This window comes from Euwallacea fornicatus, chromosome 5 (genome assembly GCF_040115645.1).
Source record: "Euwallacea fornicatus isolate EFF26 chromosome 5, ASM4011564v1, whole genome shotgun sequence".
NCBI lineage: Eukaryota > Metazoa > Arthropoda > Insecta > Coleoptera > Curculionidae > Euwallacea > Euwallacea fornicatus.
In genome coordinates this window covers 3,501,311-3,516,542 of record NC_089545.1, presented here as the reverse complement: position 1 = coordinate 3,516,542, position 15,232 = coordinate 3,501,311, and the positions used below count along the sequence as shown (strand labels likewise).

The 15,232-nt window shown below is 34.6% G+C and overlaps 4 protein-coding genes across 10 annotated transcripts in view; 2 read left to right on the top strand and 2 right to left on the bottom strand.

Annotated features, from left to right (window-relative positions):
* The window catches only part of Dhc36C (Dynein heavy chain at 36C), a 33,757-nt gene extending 32,038 nt beyond the window's left edge, over window positions 1–1,719 (bottom strand). Inside the window, exon 1 of the mRNA XM_066281933.1 lies at window positions 1,576–1,719. The gene's annotated coding sequence lies outside the window, so the exon portion shown is untranslated. The remainder of the gene's footprint in view (window positions 1–1,575) is intronic.
* mEFTs (elongation factor Ts, mitochondrial) lies at window positions 829–3,551 on the top strand. 2 transcript variants are annotated; one of them, XM_066281935.1, is made up of 5 exons: window positions 829–1,029; window positions 1,600–1,752; window positions 2,099–2,350; window positions 2,884–3,037; window positions 3,156–3,551. In XM_066281935.1, the coding sequence occupies exons 1-5, from the start codon at window positions 1,027–1,029 to the stop codon at window positions 3,515–3,517; spliced, it is 924 nt and encodes a 307-aa protein (XP_066138032.1). In that variant the 5' UTR covers window positions 829–1,026; the 3' UTR covers window positions 3,518–3,551. The 2 variants fall into 2 exon arrangements, with proteins under 2 accessions (XP_066138032.1, XP_066138031.1); XM_066281934.1 differs by lacking the exon at window positions 829–1,029 and adding an exon at window positions 1,333–1,546.
* A 525-nt stretch (window positions 3,552–4,076) lies between these two features.
* Window positions 4,077–15,144, bottom strand: LOC136339349 (uncharacterized). 6 transcript variants are annotated; one of them, XR_010732129.1, is made up of 4 exons: window positions 14,742–15,144; window positions 14,378–14,640; window positions 4,320–4,518; window positions 4,077–4,258 (listed from the first exon to the last, which is right to left on the bottom strand). XR_010732129.1 is itself a non-coding variant. In XM_066282518.1 (3 exons), exons 1-2 carry the CDS (start codon window positions 14,913–14,915, stop codon window positions 14,398–14,400), a joined length of 417 nt encoding a protein of 138 aa, XP_066138615.1. In that variant the 5' UTR covers window positions 14,916–15,144; the 3' UTR covers window positions 4,077–4,518; window positions 14,378–14,397. The 6 variants fall into 6 exon arrangements, 5 of the variants coding, with proteins under 5 accessions (XP_066138615.1, XP_066138617.1, XP_066138618.1 ...); XM_066282518.1 differs by having other exon boundaries at window positions 4,077–4,518; XM_066282520.1 differs by lacking the exons at window positions 4,077–4,258; window positions 4,320–4,518 and adding an exon at window positions 4,745–4,860.
* On the top strand, window positions 4,645–13,669 carry Dcr-2 (Endoribonuclease Dcr-2). Its single transcript, XM_066282503.1, has 13 exons — window positions 4,645–4,805; window positions 6,205–6,437; window positions 6,499–7,175; window positions 7,301–7,798; window positions 8,364–8,660; window positions 8,779–8,991; window positions 9,094–9,630; window positions 9,907–10,223; window positions 10,277–10,862; window positions 11,064–11,511; window positions 11,744–12,315; window positions 12,731–12,918; window positions 12,983–13,669. The coding sequence occupies exons 1-13, from the start codon at window positions 4,645–4,647 to the stop codon at window positions 13,146–13,148; spliced, it is 4,893 nt and encodes a 1,630-aa protein (XP_066138600.1). The 3' UTR covers window positions 13,149–13,669.
* Window positions 15,145–15,232: the final 88 nt, after the last annotated feature.

Here is a 15,232-nt window from a genome sequence, read left to right as displayed (position 1 = left end):
CTTTCGCATTATGAAAAAGAACTCTATTTCGTTCAAGGAATGAAGGTTACTTCCGAAGGAGAAAGGTGGCTTCAAAAGCTTTGTGCTTAAGTCGTCCCCACCTATAAGGAATTTTTAGAAACTAGTATAAGGATTTCTTACCAGCATCACAGAGATTACAGAGCAAGTTCTAATCCATTCCAAAAAGATGCATGTGTCTGTTTAGTCTGTAATGTCCTGTGATAAATTCTCATAAGCCATCATGCACTGCCGATTTCTGATGCGCTCAGAAGCGGCAATGCACGAAAATATTTTTTGTAAATTGACGGCTATGAATACGAATATGAAGATCTACGTTTCGCATTTCAGTCAGAAATTCCTTACCATTATAGTCATTTCAGTAACGATTTGCATGTTATTATTAAAAAATGTTCTATATTATACGTAGACTTATCTTAATTGATTTTTTACGACTTAAAGATATCTAAACGCTGCCTAACATAATTTGTTATTCCAAATGAGGCGCATTTATTAATATTGTTCTACTATTTAATATTAGGTATGTAATTCCTTTTAACCGCTTCTAGCACTTAAAGGTTGCTATTAAAACACATTTTTTGAATTTTTTAAGTAATATAATGATTTATATTCACCATTTAGTCCTGAAACATTAAATTGTTAGCCTTACTGTTTTGTTATTTTATTAATCTTAAGAATAGCAGAATATTTTCGAAACTAAGTTCGACTCCCCAATCGTAATCAATATTTTGATTTTGAAGTTCACGTTGATGTCATTTTTCTCAAAGACTACTTTAGATTTAATTTTCCATAAGGTTCCTCAATGTCCATAGTTGCTTATCTTGAAAATAATGGTCGATGCAAGAAAGATCGATATTGTAACGACATTCCTATAAGGCTTAATCAAACAGCTGATCTCTGAAACTCCTCTAACCTATACACGTTCGTTTTACACGTCTTCTCGGCACTTTTTATGAAAAAATACCGAATTTTAAGCAAAATATTGTAATAATAACCGATAAGACTAAAATGGTAAGTCTATTTTATTCTTTCTCCATTGCAAACATACTAAGATAGATTTACGCATAAACTATTCACCACACAACTTCAGCTATGGTGATACAACTAAAGAACATACATAATTGGACATTGGATTTCTTTAGTAAACTCTGTGGACGCCCTGGATGCTATGTCCAAGTGTAGAGTTTACTGAAAGAAATATTTTTTTATTAGTAGATTAGAAAAATTTTGTTTTGCATTTATTGCCTTGAAACCATAATTTGAGGTATCACATTTGTAATTATAATAAAGTGAACATAAAAAATTAAGCTTCTAATGGTGATTTATTTATTTGAAAAAGAGAACTATCAGGTCAGAGACTTCTTGTTACTGTCAACTTTCATTTGCAAGTGAAAAGTTCCAAAGAGTCCAACTTAAAATAATTTCAAGCATTGTCTTAATCTATAAGGGCTAATAATAGGTCAGATTTCCATGACTCCCTATGCCACCACTGTTAAATGGTATGGACTTTCGGCATCTACTTCCAATGGTTTCTTTTACAATAAGTAGTTAACTAACCTGTTTATAAAATCATGTTTCCAGATGATTTTGAGAACTTTAAGTCGATACATTCACACAACTCGAGTCCCATTTGCAGCAGAAAAATCAGCATTGGCCACACTAAGAAAGAAGACTGGCTACACTTTTACCAACTGTAAGAAGGCCCTTGAACTACACAATAATAATTTAGAGAAGGTACCTATTTACTTCATATTAACCCTACAAACAGATATTTACTAAATATTATTTGATCAATACTTTACCTTGGTGACATGAAGAAGTGGTCTAGTAGTATTGAAATAAGAGTGATTAATATTAACATTTTTTAATTGATTATCTATTTATCTTAATAAATGTACAGGAAAAATATTACACTAATAATGACCACCCTAAATATGCGATGTTAATGTAAATTACATAATTGATATCTGAATAAAATTTTGATTGAAAAAGTAAAAATTTCCATAAATGTAACATAATAGCTCATGCAAATTAAGTATTTTCTCTCGTTTTTATGTAATATTTCTTTTTTGTAAATAAGGCAGAAGAATGGCTTAAACAACAGGCTCAAGTACTAGGCTGGTCAAAAGCCACCAAATTAGAAGGAAGGCAGACTACACAAGGATTAATTGGAGCCTCTGTTGAAGGCAGTAACGGAGTTTTAGTAGAAGTTAATTGTGAGACTGATTTTGTGGCCAGAAATGTTGAGTTTGAAAAAATGGTTAAAGAAGCAACAGAAACCTGTTTGAACTATTTGAAAAATGCACCTAGTTCTGCTCATGCCCTTTCAAAGGTATGAATATTCTAAACAGGTATGCAAAATGCTTGTTTCATGGTCTTATAGGTGATTGCGATATCGTGTGTTGCGTAAATAATTGCCAAAGGATCGGTGTCCTGAAAATCGCACCAAAATGAAAAAAACTGTTTTGTATTAGATTTCATAAACATGATAGAATAAGCACTGTATCCAATAGGGTAGAAAACTAATTCCCAACCGTCAGATATATTCGAAATTATTTGTAAGGACTCCTTATTAACATGAGCACGCTTCTGACCATCCAGAATTGATTTAACTCTTTGTTGCAACAAGCCTATTGGCACATCATTTACTTACTCCTATGTTTCCCTTAAAGTAATCTTCCTAATAATCTTGCTTTTTGATCATTGACCCTAAACAGATTTATCAGTTCTCCGAAATCATTTAAATTACCCTTTACAAAACTGTCGTCCACTAAAAAACGTCCTGCATAAAAATATTCCACTCAATATTAATTTAATAATCCCATACATATATTATTTTATTTCACAGCAAATATTAATTTATAGATCAATTTGGACAGTGATCATCTGATGTCTTTAAAAACCGACGACGGGAAATCTTTAGGGGATAAGTTAGCACTGATGATAGGCTCAGTAGGAGAAAATGCCTTATTAAAACGTGCAGTAGGTGTGAAAGTTGCTAACGGAATTCATTTAAGCGGTATGTTTAGGGATTTGAAGAGAATTGTAGATTCACTGGTTGTAAGCGGTGAAATAGTTTCCCAAGTATTACAATTACTTTCCTTACATCATATTTGCATGTAATCTTTTTGTTCTAGGTTATGCCCATCCTTCAGGGAAGTCATTAAGTAATATCCTCCTAGGTCGAATAGGAGGTTTAGTGGCAGTTAAGAGCATAAACGGAGATAATGCGTATATCGACAAAGTTGCGGCCGGGTTGTGCCAGCATATCGTGGGAATGGCCCCGAAAAATATAGGTAAAGAAGATGTCGCTTCGCCGAATAAGGAGGAAGAATCGAGCTTGATCCACCAAGATTATTTATTGGATGATACCATGAGCATCAAAGAATTACTGGATTTGAATCAAATTCAAGTAGTAAGCTTTCAAAGATTTGCGTGCGGCGAGACAGTGGCAACCTCCGACGAAAAATGTTTAGATGCAGTGGAAGTTTGCCAGTAAAACGTAGTGAAATAAAATGTATATTTAAGGATTACTGGTTGTTTTTTCTGTTGGTTGTTGAATTAGAAAACAGTACTCTTTGGTCAACCTTTCATAAAATCAGAGTCTGGCCTACTGTTGGTGAATCTCGTCTCTTTGAGAATCATTATAACATATCCGTTAACTGTAAAACTGCTTGTCACATCGCTTCTCCTGCAGCTGAGGTTAGTGCAACTCTAAGCTGCTATACGAACCTAGTATCATAATATACTGTTTAATTTTAAAAAATGTTGCCTTTGCAGTCTTCGATATCTATAATAAAGTATTTTCTGAGAAAATTGACGAAAATCGGTTTTTTATTAAATAAAACTAAAACAATGCATTTCTGTTAGTCGTTTTAGCTCTTTAGTATCTTGTCAAAAATTCTGAATGGACAAACAAGACTTGATGCTATTCTATTTATCGCACTGAAATATGACATTAGTGACAACTGTCACTACAACTTTCAGTCACATAGATGGTCAAGGAAAAAGGTTAATACAGGTTTTCATTTTTTTTTCTTCCGTAATTTACATTAAATATATTTAAAAAAAAATTATAAACACAATTTATTTGTATAATAAATCTTTATGCTCTATACTGAAATTGGAGGTAAGTAAGAAAAACAATAGGTAGTACCCTGGAAAGAGTAAAACTGCTATATACATCGGCACAAGAATTTTCACACATTTACGGCATTTCGTTTTTCTGCTATATCAAAACCTGAAATGTTCTTGTGTTTCTGTAGATGTCCTGCAGTGTAATCACTAAAGATTTATCTCACAACAAATGCTAAATGATTTTCTTTTTGTAAGTAATTCCCCTAAACTCTAATTGATTTGAAGATTACTCATTTAGTCCACTCCTACTGGCTACAATAATTTATTTTTAATTGTACTTCCAGTTGTCATTTTAAAGATAAATTCCAGAAATTTCTCTTTAGATTGGTACTTGTTTGGACTGTTTTGATATCGACTCCTTACCTATAAAATAAATGACAAAAATTAAATAAAACTCATGATTGAACAATAATATAACAATATTTAACTTCAGGGTGTGTCAATGTGAAAAACTAAAAGAGAGCTCAAAGTCAAAATACTTTAAGAACAATGGTGAGTAAAATTGAAGAAGCTGATTTTCTTCCCCGAGACTACCAGGTAGCTCTAACAGAAATAGCCTTAAAAAATAATTCAGTAATTTACCTACCAACTGGAGCTGGAAAGACATTTATTGCAATTTTGGTTTTGAAGCAACTGCAGCATTCACATCAGTAAGTTTATCAATATTTCCTCAATAAAAACTATAGCAGTAATTAACATCTATATCTAAAATAATGAGATCATTATGTCTTTAAAAAGCTTTACATAGTAAACTCTGCTGATGATGCAATTTGCATATGATAATCAAATTTCAAACCCCTTTTTGGTTTGACATATTTATTATATTAAGAACTGAGCAATATTGTATAAGTATTTCACTTTTATTGGTTTAGAAGGTAACCCTAATAACATGCAATAACCATGGTCACAATACATTGTAATAATTACTTTTTAAATGTTGAATATTGTCACATTACCTTTCAAGTTCTTGAAATCAAAACTTATATTCTAATCAGATAACTATTCAGGCTTGTTTTTTGGAACATATTTTAAGACAGTTATGTGCAAAAATGCATTTTACAAATTTTAGTATGTTTTATGTTAATGTGTTTATACAAAATAACACTAAGAAAATCCACAAATGATATTTGCCAGAAGTTATCAATGTTGGTTTGTTAACCATTGGATGACCATTTGGATAGACCATATCTGCTGTCCAATTGTTTAACAGAATCTGACAACAGGCGTTTTCTACAAGACGTCCTGCCAGAGGTTCTTGATGAAAGTGTACCATTAAACATTCGACAGAAAATGTGGCTGCTAGTTGATGGTGCACCTACACACTTCTCTGTTTAAGTTCGTCATTTTGGGCAACATTAGATCGGCAAAGGTGGTGTGTTATTAGTCTTGGCTACAATAAACATTTAGCAAAAAGTATTTAACAGATGCATTCGAGTTCAAAGACGATACTTTGAACAATGATTGAAGTATTATTTTGTACAAACAAATTAAAATGAAACGTACTAAAAGTTGATGAAACACATTTTTAAACGTAAATGTCTTAAAACATCATAAAATCGTAACTCCTTAAGGAGACATTTTCCGTCATGTGTTTTTAAACTCGAATGTCTTGTATTGTTGCACAAAATAATCCTTAGAAATTTGATTCTGTAGTTCTGAGTTATTCTGTAGAAAATAATTGAAAAGTAAGTTATATATTATACAATAAGGCTTAACAGATCACTACCTGATCATATTGAATGCAAAACTACAACAACAAACATACTAAAGTAAATGTTAAAATAGAGGCTAGGGTTGAGGATCTTTTTGAATATGATAAGGCTGGAAGATTGGATCAACATACTGAGGGAGATAGACATAAAATAAACTGTTAATATATTTTTAAAACATTCTTAAATTTATTAAAGAAAGTGCTCTAATTAACTTTTATCGCATCCTATCCATTCCTTGATAATACCCCAGATAGTTTTCTATGTATTTGTAGAAATAAAAATTATCAGTATATATTAGTTTAGCCTACATTTGACAATTTTTATTGCAATTCTTCAGAAAATACACTGAGGGTGGAAAAATCTCCTTTGTTGTGGTCAACACTGTTGCCCTAGTGGATCAGCATGCAAAATGTATTGAAAAAAGGACTAATTTGTCTGTGGGGAAATACAGTGGAGATATGTCACTTGATTTTTGGCCAAAGACACAATGGTACCAAGAATTTGATAAATTTCAAGTGTTGGTCATGACTGTACAAATACTGGTTAATTTGACCAATCAGCGGTACCTAGGCAAGCATAAAATTATTTTTATGAGGTAAGCTGTACAATGTTGACTCTTCCAATCTTTTAGATTTAAACAAAGTGAATTTGATTGTATTTGATGAATGCCACCGAGGGGTTTCTGATCAACCAATGCGGCAAATATGCAAATCCTTAGCAGATGTATGCCACAAACCCAGAATACTTGGTTTAACAGCAACACTGCTCAATGGCAACTGCAAGCCCCAGAATGTACTGAACGAAGTACGGAATTTAGAAATTACCTACCACAGTAAGGTGGCCACGGTGGAGGGTTTGGCACAGGTGTCTGGATTCTCCACAAACCCCAAAGAATTTGTAGTAACCTATCAAAAACATACACTCTCGGCAATAGAAAAAAAAGCTCACTTAATTCTGGAGCAAGCACTTCTTGTTCTAAAGGCAGTCAAAGAAGACACCCCTATGGTTCTAAGGCGTCCGAATACTGAATTAAAGCCTTTGTCAAAGGATGAAGGTTTCAAAAAGTTAAGAAACATTTTAAAAGATGTACAGTATCACATTGAACTATTTGGAATATTCGGAGGATCCAAGGCCGTGCTTGCGCACATGATCCAATTAGAGAGACTAAAGATACACTGTGATAACTCCGTTTTGCATGAAGTTTTGTGTTATGCAAAAACTACTCTATGCTGGATAAAGGCTATGTTTCAAAGTGTAATGGAAAATTTCAGCGTTGAGGTGAACCTGTCCAAGTTTTCGTCAGATAAGGTATATCTCACTAATTTAACTTCATTTATGTTAGCAATATTACAGCAAACTATGTCAAACATGTTAGAATAAATTATTTAGACCCTACCCCAATTGGATCATCAAATATACTTTAGACTTTTTAGGTTTTACACTTGATAAGAATCTTCAACAACTACCTGAAAGAATTAAGTTCAAAAGAACCACTATGCGCCTTAATTTTCACGAAACGTCGTTTTACCGCTAAAGTGCTCTATTACATTTTGAGTGACCTGAGTGCATCGGGGGAACAATATTCAAAAATTAAACCGAACTTCATGGTTGGGTATAATTCAAACCCATACAACGACACCAGAGAAAGTCTATACACTGCAAAGAAAAACCGAGAGGTGTTGCAAATGTTCGAATCCAAGGAGAATAATGTGTTATGCGCATCGAATGTGTTAGAAGAAGGCGTTGATATTTCTACGTGTTCACTTGTCATAAAGTTTGATCATCCTGAAGAGTACAGGTCCTACATACAGTCAAAAGGACGTGCAAGACATCCCGATAGCTTATATTATATGATGGTGGAAAATACCGAAATTGAAAAATTTAGAACTAGATACCAGGAATTTCAGCTTGTTGAAGGAGAGCTACAAAGAGTGAGTTTCCATTCAGATGTGATTTTTTATATGTTTAAATGATATTTTTAAAAAGAGGTCAGTTGGCAAAACATAATTGAATGGGTCTTAACTGGCGGGTCCAAGTTTCTTACTTCTATAAATTCGATCTGAACAGACAGGATTCATCAAAATATATGTTGCAAAAATAAGAGTTTTTTTTTCACTTATATTGACGTTACTAATGAAGTGGTATTATTAATGTTTTGGCAATTTATTTTAAGATACTGCGGTAGGGACTCGGCATTCTTGTAAATTTTATTCATATAATGTCAAGTTTCATTGATGTATCCCGTTAGTTAATATCCGTCATGCTCACATATTTAATTCTATGGGCCGATAAAAAAAAATTGGTGGGCTACGCCAAGAATCTAAAAGCATTGGATGTAGCAGAGAATTGCCAGCATTCTACTAAAAATTTGCCCTATTTGTTGAATGGAAAACTGCCATATATTACTACCTCGATAAAGTAACTTTTTCATTACTAAACTAAATTAATTTAATATTTCCAAGTAAAGGTAATAATTTATCTAACATTACTTTACAGTTGCTCATCGGCCAAAATGGTCTAAGGACTGACCCAACAGAACGGGAAATAAATGAAATGTATCAAGAAGATAAGATTCCTCCATACTACGCAAACGGTCCCGGCTCGGCAAAAGTGGACATGGTTTCGGCCATATCACTACTGAGCCAGTATTGTAACAGTCTTCCTTGCGACAAGTACACAGTAATGGCCCCTGAATGGTATTCGGAAAAGAAATTTCCCATATCTGACAAGGAATCTCCTATGAGAGTGGTTATTGTTTTGCCCACGATGTGCCCAATCACTGATCCAATCGTGGTAAGTAATCCAAAGAGAACAAATATAGACATAGACAAATTATGCAATCGATTGCTTTTGTGTACTCTACAATTAATATTTTTGGTCATACGGTTTGTTCATGTCGTCAATATCATAGGGCCAGTTCATGTCGAATTTAAAAATGGCAAAGAGGGCTGCAGCCTTATTGGCTTGTAAGAGTTTACATCAAATAGGGGAACTCGATGATCACCTGTTGCCTCGAAGGTATGTTGTGCCAGATAAGGACGTAAATTTCTTGTTTCCACATTATCCTAAAGAAAAGGAGTCACTGGCTGGAACTAACAAAAATAAACGGATACATAAAAAACAAGTAAGTATGATTAATGGAAATTCACGAATGGTGGTTCGATAAACAATTAAACTCCAGCAAATTTTATTGCTAACACTAATTTCATACTGATTTTGTCTATAGATACCATTATTTCTACGTGGCCCTATCAGGCCTCAAAAACCATTCTGGCTCCACATTATCCAGCTTAGCCCGCTGTTCGAAAGGCGCGAAGAACTAAACTATTCCACTTTCTACGACATGTATGTCTCTAACCTTTGCTACGGTCTTATTACTCCTCACGAAGTGCCTACGATTTGCGATTTCCCCATTTACGTAAGCATGGGAACATTAAACGTTTCCCTTAAAGTGAACGTACTAACCGGTGAGTTGTCGGAGACGGATTTGTTAGACATTAAACAATTCAACGTGTTGGTGTTGAACGATATTCTGAGATGTTTGCGAGAATTCGTAATGTTCGACAATGGACATAACGCCGAAACTATGTTGTTGGTGCCTGTTAACAAGCAGTTGGATACAATTGATTTCGAGGTGTTGAAAGAGTATAAAACAGTTAAAGAACAGTTCCGTGAACTAACCAGTGACGAAAAGTTGAACTTGAATGTAACCCAAGAAGACTATTTGAGGAAAATCGTTTCGCCTTGGTATAAAGATCAAGGGGTAAGTTGATTAATACGTATTTCTGTTCAGAGACTCATTATTTATTAATTTTTCACATCCATTTGTTTCTTCAAAACTGAGACTGACAATTTTGGATCGCTGGATTTGTCTATTTGACTTGGTTTGGTTGAATGTCGCTTTCAATTTCCTAATTATAAATCGACCAACGAGACAATAAAATCAATAAAAAAAAGTAGAACTTGTTTTTTAGCATATGTTTTATCAGTTAAATTGTAATTTCTTTAGTTTTAATCTAAAAAGAAAAAAACATTCTAGGATTACTTGGTAACAGAGGTAACACTGCGCAAATCGGCGTTGAGTCCATTTCCTAACGAACAATTTGGCAGCTACGAGGATTACTATAACAACAAACACAATATTCGCTTATTGAATGCCGTTCAGCCGCTGCTCTACGTCAAACACTTGACTAAGAAGATGAATTTCATTAAACCACAAGGAGCTCAGGCGAAAAGAAAGAGAGAAAAGAGCTATGAGGATTTGGAGATTCACTTAATTCCAGAATTAGTGGTAAAGCAAGACTTCCCAGCGGCACTTTGGATTCAAGCTAATCTATTGCCAACACTAGTGTCAAGGTAAATTTATTTCCAGATGACAATTATTCTATCCTGATGAAATCTTTGAGTAGATTTTCATTCTTGTTCCGCCTTGAGGAATTCCGTCTAAAACTAGCTAAGGCAATGTCTATGGGCGACGTTGCTGAAAAGCAGCCCTTGAAGCTCGATGAGTACCTACTCAGCTATGAACCTCATCTCGAGAAAACTGCTCCCATTAACGTGCTGGTCACCGAACGAAAAGAAAACATTTCTTTACCTCCCGTCAGCTATATTAACATCAATAAAGACTACGTGAAGAAAATGCTCGAGCAAGAGTTTCCGTGGAAAGACACCGAAGAACCGAAAGATATCGAAAGAGACTTAGATGTCACTATAGTTGACATAGACTACTACGAATCATTTTTGAGCAAGGTGGTCAACGAAGGCGACTCTCGCTTGAAGAATGATGTGCCTGTAAAGCAAAAAGACCAGTTGGCTTTGACGTATTTCAAGAATTACGAAGAGAAGCCTATTTGTCTCATAGCTAAGAGTGATTTGAGCACGGGACCCGATTTATATTTGATTTACAAGGCAATGACCACAGCGAAAGCCAATGATATAGTCAACATGGAGAGGTTGGAGACTTTAGGGGACTCGTTTTTGAAGCTATTTGGGTCGGTATGTCTAATATTACTAATATTTTCTTATTGCTTCTAATGTAAACTTCGGGGTAATTTAAGATAATATGTTTCAGATTTCATTTTTATTTCGGATTCTATAATACAAGTTTTTTTTTTACCAATTTTAATAGACGACGGAAAGTTTTGCTTTTGAATTGCTACGTTCTTCATGACCATTCTTATCACAGTCAATTTTCAGCTCTACATATTCCTGAAATTCCCGACTTTCACCGAAGGGCAAGCTACCAGTCTAAAAGGTCGCTTGGTTAGTAACAAGAACTTGTTTTATCTAGCGGTGAAACATAACATCGGAGGCTTGATGAAATCGAACGATTTACAAATAGCCGATTGGCTCCCTCCCGGTTTTAAAATACCCGATTTGATAGAAAAACGTATCGAAAATGGAAATACGTCCCTCTCTTCGCTCTACCACCTCTCAGTTCCTATCGAGGAGCAAATCAGTGGCGAACTCTCCCAGAAAACAGTGGACAGTATCATGGAGTTGCGACTGGAAGAGAATCCGAGTGAGGAGGGCCTTATTCAGGAAGTTGCGTCTCTTTTCAAATGCAACTACATTGGAGACAAGAAGATAGCAGATTGCGTTGAGGCCTTGTTGGGGGCTTATTTTCAAACTTGCGGAATTTTAGGTAAATTGAATTGGTACTTAATAGTAAATTAAGATACAAGCAATTGTCAAAACAATATGCTTTTGCATACTGCGATATCAGTCTAAGTTTGCAAAAAGGGGTGAAGCGACGAGATCTGACATTAACTCTGTAGACTTTATATAAAATATCAACAAAAACCCTGTACTTTGATTAAGCTGTTTTTAACTTGGGACCTCTATCATAAAAGTCAAACGTTTATTATTTTTTTTAGGTGGCATACGTTTCATTGAATGTATCGGCATCATTCCCGCCTCGGAGAATTTAATGCAGCTACTGGAAGAACCACCGAGTAATCCGCTACTGAAACCCGAGAAAACCCTCTTAGATATTCAGTTTTATATACCTAATTGGCAGGACATCGAAAACAAGATCCTGTGCTACAAATTCAATAATCGGGGCTACCTATTGCAGGCTCTAACGCACTCGTCATACTCTCTGAATCGTTTAACTCATTCTTACGAGAGATTAGAGTTCCTGGGCGACGCCGTCTTGGACTTTCTGATTACGTGCCATATTTTTGAGTCCCGCGGGTACCTGGATCCGGGCGAGTTGACCGATCTGAGGTCGGCACTGGTCAATAATAACACGTTTGGCAGTTTGGTGATCAGGCACGGGCTGCACAAGCATCTGTTGATGATTAACGCGAAGCTGCAAGGGATGGTGGACCGATTCGCGACCTTTATCGAATCTAAGAAATTCGTGATCGATGACGAAGTGCTAATTTTGCTGGAAGAAGCCGACGCCGAGGGATTAAATCTGGCCGAGTACGTCGATGTCCCAAAGGTAAGTAGTCTCAAGTTTATTTGCATTAATACGTAAAAAATTATGTAAGTAATTTTAAATAATTGTTTTTTTATTCTATTTTTTTTTTAATGTCGAACTGGCAATAACAAAAATACTACAGCCGCGTTGACACTCGGAAATCCCAAATTTTGTTGGTTTCTAATTATATGGGATATTTAAAAAGATTCTGAAAAAGAAATTGGAGTTCTTACCATTTTGTCAAAATGAAAACAATAATAAAGTTGTTCTTCAGGACTACTTTGAAAAACTACTATTCCATCTAAAACTGTTAAAGCAAGTTTTGTTGCCAAAAGTATTCCATATCAATTTCCCTTAATCTTCCTATGGACCTAGTTGCATGATGTCTACTGTATTTGACGGATACATTGTTTTTTTTTCTTAATTTGCTTAACAGGTATTGGGAGATGTATTCGAAGCACTCGCCGGAGCAATATACCTGGACAGTGGTAAAGACCTGAACGTAGTGTGGAAGATCTTCCATCGGCTTATGTGGAAAGAAATCGAGACCTTCAGCGCTAATGTTCCAAAGAATCTTGTAAGGAAATTGTACGAGTTTGTGCCAAATGCGCATCCTAAGTTCGGGTAAGTTTATCGATCGTGTTCATGGGGTTTAAACGACATCGTCAAGATGATTTTGATATTTCAGGGATTCCAAGGATGCCACGCAAGGCAGAGTGATGGTTCCATTGCAATTCATGGCGGACGGACGACCACAGCAAGTGTACGGATTCGGGTCGAATAAGGCGATGGCCAAGAAGGCAGCAGCGAAATTAGCACTGCGCCAGTTGTGCAAACACGAGATTGCACACTAAATTCACCACGTGTGCGTCTCGCTATTCAGGGGAGGTGCTAATAGTGATTTGATTGAATGTCTCAAAGTCATTACAGTAATGAAATTGCGAGATTCAATTTTTGTAGTTTTAGTCATTTTATAATATTTATTGTTTTTTTTTCTTTAAAATTATAATTGTGCAGGGAGCAAAATTTTTAAAAACGCAGCCATTGGAATCTGCACTCTGTGCTAAACTAAAATTTCATGTCAAAGATCGCTGTATTCCGCAATGCTTTGGCTGATGGTTTAGAACCTTTAGGTAATTTTGAACCAATTTGCATTGTTTGAATGGTTACGTTTTTAAATAAATAATCAAAGAATGTATGATTTGGGAAAATGTTTTAAGAATTTGTAATTTCATCCATCAATCTATTATCATTGAAAACGTTTCTAAGTAATAGGTGATTAAATTTACTAGATTTAAGTTATGATGTTTTATACAATGTAGAAAAAATAAGTAAATTTATATCTTTGTTAATTAAAGGTTCTTTGAAATCGTAACGGTTTTTCTCCAGAGCAACATAGAATTAAAATGTTTCTGTCATATTACCATCAATGTTGTCAGTGACGGACGTAGGCGGAAAATTCCATGCAATATTTTTGGCTGTAAAAATATTATAACACTGGGGAAGTTATAGAACCTTAAATAAAATTTATTAATAAAAATTAAATTCCTTGGAAGATTTTTCTAATGAAATTTTAAAACGAGGCGGGATCCACCCTTAATATCCGCTTATAGGTTAGAACGTTTTTTAGCATTATATTAGAGCTCACAAGTGTTATGGATCTTTGACAAAAATGAAAATCTGACCGCCTCATTTGGGATATGCGATCGGTCCGCTTCAAAACCACCCGGTATATATTTTGTAAGTTGTGCCAATTCTGCGTTTTCGGGTACTGAATTGAATTATAAAAAATTTCAATATCTTTAGCCGTGCTGTACACATCAGACATTTTGTTTCGACTCATAAAGCAACAAATTGCTAGTTGGTTTTTCGTAGGGAATTATCCACAATCGACCAAGGTCACTTTAATTTAGAAAAAACTATTAATGCCAGTTTTGAAAAACAATTCCATGGTTCTAGCTTTGGTTATTCTAATATCTCTATTATGGCGAAATTTATATAAATGTGAGTAGAAAATATATCTTAAAATAACTTATTTTGAGAATCCTTTAAAAAAGTGCATTTTTTATATGAAACTGCTCACCATGTCTTCCAAATGTATTGTTATTTCTTGATCAATTGTGATTTAAAGGTATTAGCGACAGATTTATTTTTTCTCTTTTCGTAGGTGTTCTTCCATAACCACATTCTAAAATCCTTTTTCCAATAGAAGGCGATGTCATTGATGGTGTAAATTTTTCCTTTGTGTAAAAGAGCTTCTCTCTTAACTATAATGGTACGGTTATTATAAAGATCGCGGGTTTCTATTCCATCACAATATCGAACCTCTTGGTCATTTCCATTGATCTTAAAACATTGAAACTAAGATTAGTGATTGTACAGTGTTCTAAGGAAGATGGATTAATGTTATATTTTTTACCCTGTAATTATTTATTTTGGATACGTGCCTTTTCTATGACTCTGTGATATGGGGATTTGATATCATTAATATTGCCAGTAAACGATTTTGTATCACGTAAACTTAGACTTGCGAGACTGGGCGGCGAAATGTGTGCAACCGAAGCTGATTTCTGCAATAAGGCCTGCTTGGGGCTAAAAATTTGTATATTTTCAGATGCCATTTTTATGATATTTTTCTGACAAGTGATGAAAAATGACACGAATCTGTCTTCATTGTTGTCGTCAGGGTTAGCATATAATGCAAATACACCTGGTAGGTGTATTGTACTATTGCACTATATTAATTCTGAGTTTTTCTGTCGTGTTTTGTGTAAACTTGATTCAGCTACATAAGTTTCTGAAGCAATTATATCACCCGCTAATCTGTAAAGATAAAAGCATCTCACTCTTGACTAACACTTTAACTGATTCGATGCATAGTGTATTAAAAAAGAATATATTTTTGAGTTATTTTGGTAATACAATTACGTAATTTTGT

What these genes read in the sequence shown, in the direction of transcription:
- mEFTs (XM_066281934.1), top strand. Translation starts at nt 1,499, where the DNA reads ATGCCACCACTGTTAAATGGTATGGACTTTCGGCATCTACTTCCAATG. An exon ending in TTCGGCATCTACTTCCAATG is followed by an intron (nt 1,547 to 1,599) that starts GTTTCTTTTACA and finishes TCATGTTTCCAG; the next exon opens with ATGATTTTGAGAACTTTAAG. An exon ending in CTGCTCATGCCCTTTCAAAG is followed by an intron (nt 2,351 to 2,883) that starts GTATGAATATTC and finishes ATTAATTTATAG; the next exon opens with ATCAATTTGGACAGTGATCA.
- Dcr-2 (XM_066282503.1), top strand. Translation starts at nt 4,645, where the DNA reads ATGGTGAGTAAAATTGAAGAAGCTGATTTTCTTCCCCGAGACTACCAG. An exon ending in CTTGGTATAAAGATCAAGGG is followed by an intron (nt 9,631 to 9,906) that starts GTAAGTTGATTA and finishes AAAACATTCTAG; the next exon opens with GATTACTTGGTAACAGAGGT. An exon ending in TCAAACTTGCGGAATTTTAG is followed by an intron (nt 11,512 to 11,743) that starts GTAAATTGAATT and finishes TATTTTTTTTAG; the next exon opens with GTGGCATACGTTTCATTGAA.
- LOC136339349 (XM_066282518.1), bottom strand. Translation starts at nt 14,915, where the DNA reads ATGGCATCTGAAAATATACAAATTTTTAGCCCCAAGCAGGCCTTATTG. An exon ending in ATCACAGAGTCATAGAAAAG is followed by an intron (nt 14,641 to 14,741) that starts GCACGTATCCAA and finishes CAATGTTTTAAG; the next exon opens with ATCAATGGAAATGACCAAGA.